This window comes from Meriones unguiculatus, chromosome 8, assembly GCF_030254825.1.
Source record: "Meriones unguiculatus strain TT.TT164.6M chromosome 8, Bangor_MerUng_6.1, whole genome shotgun sequence".
Lineage (NCBI taxonomy): Eukaryota > Metazoa > Chordata > Mammalia > Rodentia > Muridae > Meriones > Meriones unguiculatus.
In genome coordinates, this window is record NC_083356.1 from 31,473,018 (window position 1) to 31,489,405 (window position 16,388).

Genomic DNA, 16,388 nt, shown 5'->3' on the forward strand with positions numbered 1-16,388 from the left:
TGCAGACGGACATGAGCACGGGGACCGCAGGCAGTCAATACCTCATGAAACCTCAGTGACTCTGCAACTATGCTTTATCCCCAAGCTTCTGACAATCTTGGGCTTCAGCACTGCTGAATCCCCTTCTGAGGTCAGACTACTAAACGCTACATCTCTTGAACTGAATTTACAAGGCTGATTTTCCCAATTATTTGACTTGTCTCTTTAAGGAAAATCTTTCTGAATATATTATCATAAAATTAATATTTAAGCTAACTTGGTAAATTTTCATTATATGATATGGGCAATTGATCTAAACCAACTTCCCTGTTCAGTGTTTCTATTCTACAAAGAAGCCATTAGTCCTTATACTAACAGTGAAGAATTTCTATAGATAAAGCACAATAAATGAAAAGTAATATTTCAAATGAAATTTTGGGAGTATTCTTATTTTCCCATTATCATAGATAACTGAAGATCTGAAATTCCTTCAGGGTAAATAGCTAAAAAAAAATTTCAATCCACTTTCAATAAGAGCCTTTCTTACCTAATAGTTCTTTCATAATATTTAATGATATTCCTCAGGAGAACATTGAATAAAAAGGCACAAAATCAGGTTATAGCAATTGATGAAAGCAGCTATAAGTGAAGTCAAGCCAGCCTACTCACCCCAGCTAGGCTGCCTCTTGGCCTTTCCTGGATTCCTGCTCACCTCCCATAGGGACCCTGCACCGCAAAGGCTAATGGCACCTACTATGGAAAAAGAGATGGCACTGGCCTTCTGGCTGTCTTCAGTGTTTTGCAAAATGTGTTCAGGTAAATCAGGAATACTATTCCTCTTCACTGGAGAATTTACACTTGCATTCATTTGGCTCCCTGTGACAGGCAAGAAGAGCCGACAGTTCGGCCTACCAATAGTGTATGTGATAGGGCAATTTATTTCATGAGACACACACACGTAAAACACAATTTAGATAACTTGCCCCACCCTGGTGCTGCTTGGTCCAGGGATGATGCATCTTTCTCCTACAGATTGCTGTTACATCTTGAAATGGTCCAGAACCACAGCTTTCAAAGTGTGTCCTGAGGACCTCCAGGATCCATGAAGTAATAACATCACAGGAGTAAAAACCTGACATGCTATTTGCCTTTTTCACCCTGATGAAATCTGCACCAAATCATGAGAGTAAAGTTGTACATGCTTTACTAAAACCATACTCTCCAAAAGAACAAAAACCTTAAAACTCACTGACTGCTCACATCAGTATTAGCATTTCTAGCAATGGAGACCTGTCTAATTAAGAGAATGCCCGTTGTGGTTTTTTTTGTTTGTTTTGTTTTTTTTACAGTCATAATACTTCTGCACACATAAGAGACCAGATTAGAGCATCATCATCACATTTGCATGGGGAAAAAGATCCTTGTGGATTGCTTTCCTTCAAGTTCTCTTAATTTCAGCAGTCTAAAACTGAATCCATGGCACCTCCATGGTATGCCAGAAAGTTAAATAATGTTCAATTTAAAAGGCCAGGACAAATTTATAGTCTAATCAGGAAATCTCCCTGACTCTTAAGAGAGAGGTTCAGTAACACTATCAGGTATTGAAAACTGAAGGTCTAGTTTCCTGAATTCTAGACCTCTCAACTCTCAAAACTGACCGCTAATCTGGCCGGGAGATATCACATTACTCAGAACATCCATAGTGGCGCTGAAGGGAGGGATGACAAAGGAAACTGTCAAATGATTTTATCACATTGTTCTTAAGCTACAAAATAAAACTTGGTGAAGGTGATAAATAAGAAATAGGTATCAGCATGGTGTGGTGGTGCACACTTTTAATCCCAGCACTCAGGGAGGCAGAGGCAGGTGCACTGCTCTGAGTTCAAGGCCAGCCTCCTCTACAAAGGGAGTCAAGACAGCCACGGCTACACAAAGAAACTGTGTCTTGAAAAACAAAACAAAACAAACAGTAGTTATCTTGGACATGTTAGGCAAGCAGCCTACCACTGAATTACACTCCAAAACCTCAGAAATAAAGAACTTAAAAATTATCAAGATATTTAACCTGTTTTCTTTTTCTCAGACAATATAATTTAAAATGACAGAGGAGAAAAAAACCTCTCTCAGTAAAAAATAGTAATTTTTTTTACGTGTGTGTGTGTGTGTGTGTGTGTGTGTGTGTGTGTGCTCAGTGGTTATGAGAACATGCTGGAAGTGAAGGAAGACATGAATGAGGTTCCCACATTGGACAGCTTACAACTGCCTGGGACTCCAACTCCAGGGAGTCAAATGCCTTCCTCTGGTCTCTACGGGTACCTACACTCATGTGTACAGATTCACACAGACACACACATATTTATTTTTATTTTTGTAAATATTAGTTACAGTTTATTAACTTTGTATCCCAGCTGTATCTCGCTCCCTCATTCCCTCCCAATCCCACCCTCCCTCCCTCATCTCCTCCCTGTCCCTTTCCAAGTCCACGGATAGGGGAGGACCTCCTCCCCTTTCATCTGACCCTGGTTTATCAGGTATCTTCAAGACTGGCTACAAAGTCCTCCTCTGTCACCTAGCAGGCCTGTTCTGCCCTCCGGGGGTGGGGGGTGTCAAAGAGCTAGCCATTGAGTTCATGTCAAAAAATAGTCCTTGTTCTCCTTACTAGAGAACTCACTTGGATACTGAGCTACCATGGGCTATATCCGAGCAGAGGTTATAGGTTATATCCATACATGGGCCTTGGTTGCAGAAACAGTCTCAGAAAAGACCCCTGTGCCCAGACATATTTGGTCCTTGTGGAGCTCCTGTCCTCTCCAGGTCATACTAATTCCCCCTTCTTTCATATGATACCCTGAACTCTGCCGAAGGTTTAGTTAAAAGTATTAGTATCTGCTTTGATACACTGCTAGGTAGAGTCTTTTAGAGAAGTCACACGTATTTACAAGAAATAAATTCTTTTAAAAATATAAAACTGATACTGAAATATTTAATAGTAATTTTATTTTATAAAATTGAGCAGTATTAAAACCTGAATTTTAACATGGCATTGGTGTCAGTTTCTATTCTATGACTTTCTATGAAAAAAGTCCATTTCCTTGTTAAGTCACGTCGTTACTCCAGAAAAACAATGTAACCTGCTTTATTTGTCCATTCATAATCAGGCTTTCTAAATACTTTAGGAACTGAACAGGGCTGGGGCAGTGGTTCAGTGGTTAACAGTACTTGCTACACTGGCACAACACACAGGCTCAGTCACCAGGACCCATGTTAGGCGGCTTACAACTGCCTGTGCCTTCAGTTCTAGGGAATCTCAACTTCTTTTGGCTTACTGAGGTACCAGCACTCACCTACACATACACAGACAGACAGACACACACACACACACACACACACACACACAAACACACACACACACACACACACACACACACACACACACACACTGTACTTCAGAATTCTTTCAGTTTCAATCCCCATTTCACAAAATAGAAAACATTCAAGTTATATAGACTAAGAAATATCCTTCAAGTAACGAAACCGGTAAACTGTGAAGCCAGGGTGAGAACAAAGATCCCTGTCAATGAAAAGCTTACTCAATTTATCTATGCCCAAGGCCTTATATTTACAAAATTCGCAATATCTGACCTTACAGATACTTCCCCAGAATACGTTTGCTGATACCCACAATGCCCAAGAACCTAGCCTGAGGTCCTAACTCTGGCAAACAGGGTGTACGTGACAGCAGGATGTCCTTCTATGGAAGCTTTCCTACCCCACCACGTTTTAGCCCATGAGCTCCCCAAACTACTCCATGTGCTGCTGTTGGTCTAACACCGCTTAACATGGATCCTGTCACTTTTACATGGGTGCACGGACCCCAAAAGCTGTTTCTGCCCATGATTACTCTATCATAGCAGCCAGACTCCAGGGATACCATTAGCCTTTCCCAATGTCATTTAGTTTTCTATAAACGGTCCCTCAGTGTTGCCATGAGAGTAGGTTTACTTGGATAGAGCTGTCATGGGCCTGAAAAATAGAAGGTAATGCACCATGTTTAGAGCATGTGCCCCCAGAGGCTACTGCGATCCTCAAAGTCTATGTTGGTCACTATTGTTCCCTTGTCCATTAGACTAATGCCTGTCCAGATCACAGCTACCTGTTTCACAGGGCTTGTGGAAGATCAGGTATTATTAGGCATCAAGTACTAATAAAAAAAAAAAAAAAGGTGACAATTATGGAGTCCCAGCACTGCTAAAGACTAAGATGCCAGGGTCTGGCTTAAAGGCTCAGTTGTGAACAGAACGGATCCTGGATCCTAGTCTCCCTGTTGGAAACAGCACCATTCTGAATAGGCAGCTCATCCTTTGGAGATTCGGCTTCTAGAAGTATCTCAGACATAAAAAAAAAAAAAAAAAAAAGCTCAATCAAACACAGAAAGGAAGGATGCGTAAATGAAGAAAAAAGTGGCTTGCAGTGCTTCTTAAGTCAACAAGGCAGCTGTGGTTTAGATGACAGGCTGATGACAAACGTGGGGTAATCAGAGTTCACACATGCAAAGCCCTTTCACTAGCCTGCCATTTAGTACAAAATAAATGCTGGCTGTTGTTCCTAACCCTATTGTTATAATTAAGTTTGTAAAGCCTCGTTTCAGATGTAATAATCACTTTGTCTAATAAAAATGTTTTAAATGCCAATCAAAGACAGCAATTGCCTCCTACAATTGGAATATTTCCTACTGTGAAGTATTTTAAGCATCACCTCTACTATAAATGATATGAATATGCTGGCTAGTACTCTGTCAAATCAGAGAGAAGAAATTGATCTTGGAGGGTCATGTGACCTACCTAGTGGCATTCAGACTACACTACCTTAAATCGGTTAATAGAAATGATTATTTTCAAAGATTCTTGGATATTAACTTTGGATCACTTGTCACAGCAACACAATCCAATACATCTGCCAGAAGGTTTTTTACTGTTTAAAGTTCATCTCCCCAGAGAGGCCCCGCATCCCCTTCCTCTCCTCTTCCTCTGTTCACCACAGATGCTAAAGTACCAGCTTGCACACTGTGAGACATATGCCTCAGAGAACACTGAAGACCCCTGTGGCCAAGGTTCTTCCTATTTTTTTTTTTTTTGGCTCTTCCTATCTTAATGGAGGATCCACTGAAACCACAGCTGTCTCATATGATCTCTAGAACCACCCCAGAGGCGACCCTGCTGGCACCTTCTAAACTAGGTTAGATGAGGTGGAAAGACTGAGCAGTGACATCCACGGGCTGGTGTCACTAGTGAATAAAAAGAAGGCAACCTGAGCACGAGCATCTATTGTTCTCTGCTTCCTGACTGTGGATGCTATGTGATCAGCTGCCATGATGCTTTCCCCAGAAACGAGGAGCCAAATTAACCCAAAAGTGGCTTTTGTCAGGGTGTTTTATGACAATAACAGGAACACAACAAATATACAGCATGCAAACAGTTTAGGACAGCAGTCATGGAAGCAGCTTGTTAGAGATGATGCACTGTGCTGGTCTTCCACACACACCATCTTCCCCCATAATGCGGCTTGTCCATTTTATAAACCTAGTTTGAAAGCAACACCCATCTACCACTTCAGATATATGCAGCTCCCACATTATGCTGTGTGAGATGACTTCTGCGGCATTTCAGCATTGTCCTCCTTCCAAGCTCATTGAGCCGATGCATAGTACCTACTATGTGCCAACCTTGGGAATAAAGCAGCAAACAGAGTTTGGTCTTTGCAATGGAACGTGTCTAGTCGGTTCCTCATGCAAATCAGACAAGTGGGTATGCCCAGTGTGGTGCTATAGAACCTGGGAGCTCAGATTCGTGTAAATCATGGGGCAGGGAGGCCTGGTTTCTAGGAAGAAGAAAGGTATGCATTGGCAGGTAAGAAAAAGAAAAAAGCCAAAGAGGTAAAAGCATGCTAACTGAAGACTTACAGTTTGACGTGGGATGAGGAAGCAGCTTCAGAGACACAAAGTGATCTATCCAAGGACCCTCGGAAAGGCTGCCACAAGCTGGGAAAAAAGCCCAGTTACTCTGACTTGCTTTTCACTACCATCCAATTTAACCATCAATCACAACAGTCTCATCTGTGATATGTCTGAGTGCTTTAAACGAAGGCATGCCACTTCAGGTGACAAAGGAGGTTACTGGAATTAAAAATCTCATGATCAAGTCTAACAGAAAAAGTCATAGACACTCCCAAGGTGCAGGAAACAGCTCCCTTTGGGTCACATACCCACGAAACCAGGCACTACTCAGTTGTTTCTTTCAGATAAATATACATTTCTTTGCTGTAAGTACACTCTATCTTAGCAAAATAAAATAATAATAAAAAATTCTTTTATATGACAAGGGAGAAAACCAACAGGATAGGCTCCCTGCTGACATGCATTTCTTCTTACTGAAAGGTTTATTTTTATTATATCAGTATGAGGATTCTGGTCACATGTGTGTGTGTGTGTGTGTGTGTACCACGAGTCTGGTACCTTCAGAGGCTAAAAGAGGGCACTGGAACTGGAGTTACAGATGGTTGTAAGCTGCCATGTAGTTGCTACAAACAGAATCTGTGTCTTCAGTGCTCTTTAACCAGAGTCATCTCTGCAACTGTACTTCCTCTTCTTAATAAGCGGACTCCCGACAGTGATAATGCATCAACCCTCTCTGCTTTTTAGCTCCTTTTGCAGAGGAAGTAGTCACTGAGATGGGATAGCTCAAGAAAGGAAACTTCCAGGAAGTATCCTAAAAGAAAGCTGACCTCCTGTGAAGAGGGATGGACAAGAGCACCAGAAGGCTAGACTCCAAGCTCCCACATTGTCCTCACAGTAGCTAGGAACTGCTTCAACTCTGCCTCAAACAAACAAATTCCTTATTTGGTTGATATATTGTAACATAGAGCTGAAAGGATCTAAGAAAAGGGTATGGACTTGCCTGGTCTTGACCCAGGGAGCACAGCTACACTTTCTACTAGAACAGAGGATAGAGGATACAGATGGTGCCACTTAATTGGAAAAATTAATTTTAACCAGATTCCTAGAAAAAAATCATGCAAAAGGATAACAATCCTTTGTTGGTAAGGAATCCACCTCTACCACACCTCACCCTCCACCCAGGTCATAACAGGAGAGCCTTGCATATAAGCCTAGCAATGATCCCTCTGGGTTCCACTGAAGACACACAGGCAGCACCACTGTGATGCTAGACAATGCCATATGGATGCTCTGACACAACCAGGTCTTCATCTTAAATCATCCTTCCATCTTACTGCACCTACTTCAGAAAATGAGATCAAGGAAACAGTTACCATGAAGCAGGCTTTAGAGGTAAACAAACAAGAAGCTAGGCTTCAGTTTCTTTTGTACAAACTTAGGCAAAGTTATTTCTTTCTCATTAGGAACATTGTTTGGAAAAATGCATATTTCTTGAGACTGTGGCAAAGCCTAAGTGAAACAGAGCAGCTACTCAGAGACGCTGTTGACAGTATTAAAGCACTACACTCCCTGGAAACACTTGGAGATCACATGATCTATTCAGCCAACATCCAGTACTGCCTGAGAGTAAAGCACTTATAGTCATGATGCAAGCCTAATAACAATAACAACAGTGGACAATGTCTTATACTGGCCGCACCTAATGGCGTTGCACAACCAGGAGGGGAAGCACTGTTATGGCATCCCAGCAGTTAAATATAAGGTTTCAGAAGTATGTTGCACAGCAGCTCATGCTCACACAGCCAGTGGAGGAGCTTGTACCCACACCCAACCTTTCTGCACACAGCATGCAAAAGCTACAAGAGCACTTTCCAGATAGAAGCAACAGAAAGACGCAAGGTGGGAAACTGGCACACGGGCCTCCGGGGAGCTGAGCATGGCAAAGGGTTAAAGAGTCGTTCTGGAGGAACAGGAAACTGACAGATTGCTAAGGATGGGGTTCAAAAGAATGGAGTATGTGTTCAAGTTCAAAAACCATAACTTTTTTTTTTTTTTGGAGGGGTGATCTTGAAGTTGAGGGAGAGCCGGCATGTGTGCTCCATGGTATAATGGAGATCAAGGCTGAATGTGTATCAAGCCTATTTGTTTAAACTTCTGCTTGTGTCTGATAGTCAAGCCACCTGCAGTGTGTGGCGAGGCGTGCTCTTGCCATTGAGGTCTGTAGCTGTTGCACAGCACCAGAAAATGCTCCGTCACCATTTTACAGCTGCTCCCCAGTGTTCCACTGGCTCACTTGTCAATCTTGAAAGTGTTTTTACTGGCAATCCTTATATCTGTTGTATAGGGAAAACCACAAAGCAGCCTGTAGTAATGATTTTACAGAGAGCAGAATGGTGGGGCTAGGGGTTGACATGTAACATTTTCTCTTAAAAATCCAAAACCATGAGTTATCTCCATTTAATAGCTGTCATTAAACTCTATATAATATTAATGATTGTCAGTACAAAAGAAATGTGCAGTTTTACCAAACTCATCCCTAAGAAGCTTCATACATTCCCAGTGAGATTTTTAAACAGCACTCCCACTTTAAAAACAAATGGGCTCCTCTCTGTCTTCTCCACCCCTTTCTAAAGTATGAGCCCTATTGTAACACGAACACCTCAGATTCTCTACGCAGCGTGGACCATCCTTGAACTTGTGATCTTCCTAACTTACTCACCCACATGCTGGGCTTACAAGCATGGATCCCCGTGTGTTGTAACGGCTGGAAAGCTTCTTCAAATGTTAAACACAAATTGTTTAATGTAGTAGTTTCAAAGTCCCTGTTATCTATAAACAAGTCCACACAATGATGAGCAAAAATGTTCACGGTAGAATTAGCCAATGACACCTAACCTCAGGCACAGCCCAGTAACCAATACTATTAAAGAAATAAGCCAAAAGTGATATACTCATACTATGGAATATTACTCAGAAAAAAAAAGCGATACATGCAAGCATGTGATATAAAAGATAACACAGTGGCTGTGGCTATATATGTATGTATGAAACATCCAGAAGAGTGAAAGCTACAGACATAATAGTAAACCAAGGATGTCTGGAGCTGAGGCTATGAAAGGGATAAGAAAAATAGTATAAAGGAGCTGACTAGAGGGATAGAAATGTTCCAAAGGGACTTCATAAACTGAACATATTACTAAAATAACTACAATATTAACTTAAATAGTAAATTTTATGTCATGTTAAAAAGAATATGCTCGGGCTGGAGAGATGGCCCAGTGGTTAAAAACACTGACTGCTCTTCCAAAGGATCCAGGTTCAATTCCCAGCACCCACATGGCAGCTCACAACTGTCTATAATGCTAGTTCCAAGGCATCTGATACCCTCACGCTAATGCACATAAAATAAAAATTAAATAAATTAGTTTAAAAAAAAGAATATGCTCCATGTATGACCTACACTTCTATGAAAATGTCCTTATGTAGCTAGACCATATACATTAAATAAATTAAATGAAATAATTAAAAATATAAAAAAAGAAAATAAAGTTTAGGTCTGGAAAGACAAGTCAGCAGTTAAAAGACTTAAATGTTCTGGCTGTTCTTTCTGGAATCTCATATTCAATTCCCAGCACCTACATGGTAGTTCACAACCATTTATAACTCTAGTTCCAGTACCTATATCTGACCTCATTGGGCACCAGGTACTCATGTGATGTATAGATAAACCTGTATAAAAAACACCCATACACACAAATAAAAAATAAAAAAAACAGCACAGGCTCTAAGAGCAACAATCAATAAATGGGACCTCATGAAACTGAAAAGCTTCTGCAAAGCAAAGGACACCGTCATCAAAACAAAGCGACCGCCTACAGATTGGGAAAGAATCTTCACCAACCCTTTATCTGACAGAGGACTCATATCCAGTATATATAAAGAACTAAAGAAGCTGAAAAGCAGCAAACCAAGTAATCCACTTAAAAAATGGGGAACAGAGCTAAACAGAGAATTCTCTGTAGAGGAATACCGAATGGCAGAGAAGCACTTAAAGAAATGCTCAACCTCACTAGCCGTTAGGGAAATGCAAATCAAAACAACCCTGAGATTTCACCTTACACCCATGAGAATGGCCAAGATGAAAAACTCAAGTGACAACACATGCTGGAGAGGTTGTGGAGAAAGGGGAACCCTTCTCCACTGCTGGTGGGAATGTAAACTTGTACAACCACTCTGGAAATCAATCTGGCGCTTTCTCAGACAACTAGGAATAGTGCTTCCCCAAGATCCAGCCATACCACTCCTGGGCATATACCCAAAAGAGGCTCAAGTACACAAAAAGGACATTTGCTCAACCATGTTTGTAGCAGCTTTATTTGTAATAGCCAGAAGCTGGAAACAACCCAGATGCCCCTCAACTGAAGAATGGATGCAGAAATTGTGGTACATCTACACAATGGAATATTACTCAGCAATGGAAAATAAGGAAATCATGAAATTTGCAGGTAAATGGTGGATCTGGAAAGGATCATCCTGAGTGAGTTGTCCCAGAAGCAAAAAGACACACATGGTATATACTCACTCATATAGACATACAACATAGGACAAACCCACTAAAACCTGTGCATCTAAAGAAACTAAGCAAGAGAGAGGACCCTAACTAAAATGTCCAATCCCCATCCGGAAAGGCAAAGAGGATGGACATCAGAAGAAGAAGAAAACAGGAAACAACCTAGGAACCTACCACAGAGGGCCTCTGAAAGCCTCTGCCCTACAGACTATCAAAGCAGATGCTGAGCCTGATGGGCAACTGTTGGGCAGAGTGAATGGAATTTTAGGTAAGAACTGGGAAATAGTAAGAGCTGGAGAGGACAGGGTCTCCACAAGGAGAGCAACAGAACAAGAAAATTTGAACACAGGGAACTTCCCAGAGACTCATACTCCAACCAAGGACTATTCATAGAGAAAACCCAGAACCCCTGCACAGGGCAGTTCAGAGTCCAATTGGGTTACATAGTAATGTGAAGAGGGACTGCCTCTGACATAATCTGATTGGCTTGCTCTTTGATCACCTCCCCCTGGGGGGAAGCAGCCTTACCAGGCCATAGTAGAGGACAATGCAGCCACTTTTGATGTGAACTGATAGACTAAGATCAGAAAGGAGAGGAGAACCTCCCCTATCAGTGGACTTGGTAAGTGGCATGCATGCAGAGGGAGGAGGGAGGGGCTTATGGGGGGATGCAGAATGAATAAAGTGTAATTGATGAAAAATTTAAAAAAAAAGAAAAAATAAAAATAAAAAATAAAAAAAGAAAAGAAATAGGGAAGAAAAATAAAAGCACAAAATAGTGTTACAAAAAAAAAATAAAAAAACCATGAATCTTTTCTACATACTTAGTTTTGATGCTAATGTGATTTATTAGAAGTTCTAAGATAGTAATTGCTGATACACAGAAATATGTGATTTGTATCCTTTGTGTCATGCAACCAAAGTAATTATTAGTTTCTTTCACTCAGTCGTGGCCTTGCAGTTAAGCCATTCTTCCTCATCTGGTCCATTCTAGTTTGTGCCTTTGTTTTTTCCTCCTACCCTTGCCTCATTGAGCTGCCCTCAGCACTACAGGGAACAAGAGCAGTGTCTGGAAAAGCAGCACATTCCATTTAGCAGAAAAGAAAGAGATATTTTACATACAATAATTCATTTGGCTGTTTTTTTTCATGAGTTTTATCAACTTAATGGAAATTTTCTTTTATTTCTTATTTGTCCTGATTTCTACTTGTCATTGTCAATGTACATCAAATGATCACGTGATCATTTACTGTGGTGAGGTACAGGACTCTCATTTTAATCAATCCTTCTAGTAATGAGGTAAATCTACTTAGAGAGATAATCCTTTGCTTTCACACACTACTACACTTGACTTGATATTTTGGTAAGTGTACATGTACAGTCATAAGTGACTACCACCTATAGCTATGGGGTTTGTCTTTTCTTCTGATGTAGGGGTCAGGTTTGGTGCAGTGGCCTTAAAAAATAAACTTGAACACAGTCCCGAATCCTCCACTTCCAGAAGGACTGCACAACATCAGACTGAATTTCTCAAAGCCTGACAGGATTCACAACAAACCACCCTGCTGGAGTTTTCTTTTGGTATTATTATTGGTATCACATGAGCATTCCCCATCAGTATCCCTGAGTCTGTGCTGTGCTCCTACATGCTCTGTTATACGTAGCTGTCCACCGTGTAAGCACATGCATACAGCACAAATATGGCAGGAACCATATTGGTGACACTGATGTATGTCCTACTGTTAACTGTAAATATGCTTTTTAATCAATCTGAAACCGTGCTAGCTTCTCCAGGTCAACAGATTCAATTCCTCACAAGTTCTTGGATCTGCATATGAGAAAAGAACATGTATTTTTCTCTTTCTGGGTTTGAGTCACTTCACTTAATGTCATGTTCTCCATATTTCATCTGTTGGGAAAAATATGAACACAAGATGAGGAGTTACAGATAAAAAGTTTTCATCACTGCTCCATCATGCAGCCATCCTAAGCATCTGGTTTCTCCATCAAATACACCAGAATAAATAGAAAGCTGTTGGAATTACCTTGAAAGTCGTTCTTAGAAAGCTCTAATTCTACCTGATTGCAAATTTCTCATTGCGGTTTGGGGATGCAACTGAAATCTATTTTCTTCTGCTAGTTTCGCCTTCTTCAAATATTTCCAGAATACCTTGGTTTTTCTAGTCCTGGATACATAAACAAGAGGAACAGTTCTACAATTTTCAAATCCAACAGAATTAAATCTGGTAACCCCATATGCCTAAAAATCTGAGAAGTTATAAAAGTTGATACCCAATAGCCAATGTGAAAATGGAACAAAAAGAAGTGAAACCCAGCCTTTCTGTTTCTAAGCGGTAAATGTAAGACTTCACAGCTCTAAGGAAGGCTGGTTCACTGTCTAGTTGCCCTTATCCTGACAATCTCCAGCCCAGAATATCTCTGAATTTGGCTAAATTCTCTGGGAGGCTGGTTTGAAGGCACTTGGCCTGCAACAATGCAAAGCATGCCAATTCCTCACCCAAATGGGTGTTTCCAGCCTTTCCCTGCAGCCCTTTTAATTGAGAATTATGGTTCAGGGATTTCATCTTTTAGAATCTCATTATCCCAAACTTTGCTTTCAGGACTGTGGCCTGGGGGTTTTGATCCAAACAGGTGTCAACACTTGGGATTATGGTGTTCAGGACTGTGCCATTTTACATCATGACGGACACTAACAATCAAATAGTATTTGTTGTTCCTGCTCCAATTCCTTAGCTTTTGGTGACTGGAATCTACTTCAGTTCACTCCTTTGTTGCTTTGATACACTGTGAGTCTTTGCTGCTGGCATTTTCTTACAAGTTATTTTGGATTCTTCTTGTGTATTTCCCATGTCCTTATAACTGTCATCCACAGAAACTTGATGAATCTTATTGTATTGTACAGAATATTATCTGTGTTGCCAGAATTTCTATCTCAACTTGGGAATAATGTGTATTTTGGTTTTCCTGAATGCAGGGCACTATTAGCATTAGGTTAAGGGTTTGATAGTATCATTCAATATCTTTTAATGCTGACTTGCTATTTCCCTTTATATTCTTATTTATTGATCAATTATATCAATTTTGGCAACTAACAATCTCTTGATTATTGTATTTCCTCGTCTTATAAATTTTTATTTTGTAAACTGACTGCTGACTGTTTTATGAGAAACAACTGGAAATATAGAACAGCTACAGTTGCAAAGGGTAATCTTTGGTCTGAATGTTGGCTGTATTTCTGCTTGCTTGTTTGCTACAGGAGATTACTACAAATGAAGGCAGCTAACATGCAGTATCCGTTTGTAGCCCCTCTCTCCATCCTCAAAGTTGGCAGTGTTGATTCAACTTTGTGTTTTTTCCATAGCTACATGTTCTCTGTCTTTTCTGCTGTGAGATTATGATAACTCAGATACTCAGTGTAATTTGCTCAACTCAGTTCTTTATGTTAACATATATATAAAATCCACCTACAATTTAAGGTGACACACTTGCCAGTTTTGGGGACCAGAGCCTGGACACCTTTGACAGCTACTATTCTACTGAACACAGTTGTTACCATGAACTGTATGTTGGATGGCCAAACAATACTCTCCTCTAACTCCACAGTTAATTTAAACATTCTACTTATGTTTTTATGTGTGTGTCTCCATGCGGTTATAAGGATGTGAGTCCAGGTGCCTTTGGAAGTCACAAGAGGGCACTGGATCCCCTGAAAGTGGATTCATAAGCAGTTGTGAGCTACCCAGCATGGATGCTGGGAACTGAACTTAGTTCTCTTCTAGAACAATACCTGAAGACACTTCTCCAGCCCCACAGATTTTGGTTAGCTTTCTTTACTGCTTTTTGAGACAGAGTCTCACTGTGTAGGTATGGATTGACTGAAACTTCCTGTGTAGACCTGGTTAGCCTAGAACTCACAGTAATTTGTCTGTCTCTGTCACCTAACGTCAAAGGTTTAAATGTGTAAGTTATTTCAATGTTATTGCTAAGTTTAGATAGAAAATTACGGTAACATATTCTTTAAACATTCTTATATCAAACTGTTTTAAAAATCTCAAAAATAAATGAAATACTTTCTGTTGAGAAGATTTTCGAATCATGAGTTCAAACAAGAAAATTATAGCATTTAGGATGGCAGAATACATGAAACAGTGCCATTCCTGGTCTTTGGCACAGACTAGCATTCTCATAGATGCCCATCATTCAGGTAAGCTCTGGAATTGCTTTCAAATCTTAAATCAATCTTCTCAACAAAGCTGAACATGCCCAACTCATTTATAATTGCCATCAGCAGAACTTAAACTGTAAAGGGTAGAGAGCTTTATGCATTTTGTTCAACAACTCTTCTTTAGCATACAGGACAATCTTTAGTGCACAGTAAGTACTCTGTGGAAATCTGATGAACAAGTGAATGATGATGCCACAGAAACGCCAATAATTTATTTAGCAACTGTCTGCTAGACATTGTGGAAAGTGTTTTCGATATGTGCACAACCCCATTTGCTGGTCGGCAGGCATGGCCTTCAACCATGGCTGCTTGTGGAAAGCTTCTGTAGAGTTAAACACAAACACACACAAAACCAAAAACAAACAGACAAACAAAAAACTACAGATAGCTGACCTACACCTAGACCCCAACTGGAAGATATTAAAAGAGGTATGTGTGCTGACACCAGCTCTGTAATTGCTGCAGAGGCTTCTGTGAAGCCAGGTGGAAAGCACAGCAGTGTTCACACTTGCAGTGATTTTTTCTTCCTGCTCCCAATAAAGAAAGCCACACCAGCAGACAGAGACTTAATGTTATACTAAGTCCAAGAAACCTCCTGTCAAATTAGGCTTTAATTTGAAAATGTAAAGGAGCCTCTGAACAATTCTTTCTGAAGCTACACTGCTTCCACACAGGAGCTCAGTGACTGCCCGAATAGGTAGCTGCTTTTATAATCATACAGCACAGGTTACATGGTTTACCCAGTCACAGTGAGTAAACAGGAGGGCAGTGATTCAAAACAAAGCAGAGTAACCAAGGCACGTAAAGCACTCAGTTATTTTTAATCAATAAAGTGTTGATTCAGCCTTTCCTGAGACACTTCCCTGCTACCTGGGCTAGGCTCATATGCATGTTTTTTTTCCCCCACATGTAAAAAATTCTTATCAGGCTATAAAATATGTATGCAAACAATATAATTTATGTCTCTAAACGTAGCAGTACTAAGGGCATCACCAATACTTTTACTGATCATTAAGAAAGAATGAACAAAAGAAAGAGACAGACAGACAAAAAGAAAGCTGCAATTGGAGCAAGTGACTCTCCATGGTCAGCATAAATCATGCTGCTGAGGTACAGCAGTGCTTCTAAGCGACTAAGAATGTGATTAAGGAAGACAGTGGCGTTTTGTTTTGGTCATTAATCCTACTGTTCTTTCTATATGTTCATCAGTTCCTGGTCTTCTACACTGTATCAAATAAAAACGTCAGGCAGGACACAGTAGCATAAAGTCGAGACTGCTATTGCTTTTAAATGTACAGCACACGCCAAGACACACAGACAAAGTGCATGGAGGATGATGGAGGAGGTGGCCTGAGTGGTTCACCAGTCACCAGTAGTAAGCACAGGCAAACACCTACAAACGCCAGAAGGCAGGAAAGATATAATGGAACAGAAGAGCGGGTGCCACCTCTACTCAGGCCACACAGATTAATAAATTCTCAGCTCAACCCCCACATTATAAGCGGTACATGCTGGCACTACTGATTCTCATTTTTATAGGTGAGGATATGGAGATTTAGGGAAGGAACACGAGCGTCTGCTTGACAGCAAGTGTGCCAGATTCCTAGGTATACACATTTCCACTTCACGGAGCACCTCAC

The 16,388-nt window shown here is 40.6% G+C and overlaps 1 protein-coding gene across 10 annotated transcripts in view; it reads right to left on the bottom strand.

Moving 5' to 3' along the window:
• The window catches only part of Khdrbs3 (KH RNA binding domain containing, signal transduction associated 3), a 168,395-nt gene that overhangs the window by 18,096 nt on the left and 133,911 nt on the right, over positions 1–16,388 (bottom strand). For 6 of the 10 annotated variants that reach the window (XR_009593689.1, XM_060389318.1, XM_060389325.1 and 3 more), the window contains one exon: positions 5,939–6,016. The exons of the other annotated variants lie outside the window; for them this stretch is intronic. Coding sequence is in view for 5 of the 6 variants with exons in the window: in XM_060389318.1 (XP_060245301.1) it covers positions 5,939–6,016 (78 nt within the window). In the remaining variant the exon portion in view is untranslated. The remainder of the gene's footprint in view (positions 1–5,938; positions 6,017–16,388) is intronic. 10 annotated transcript variants of the gene reach the window in all.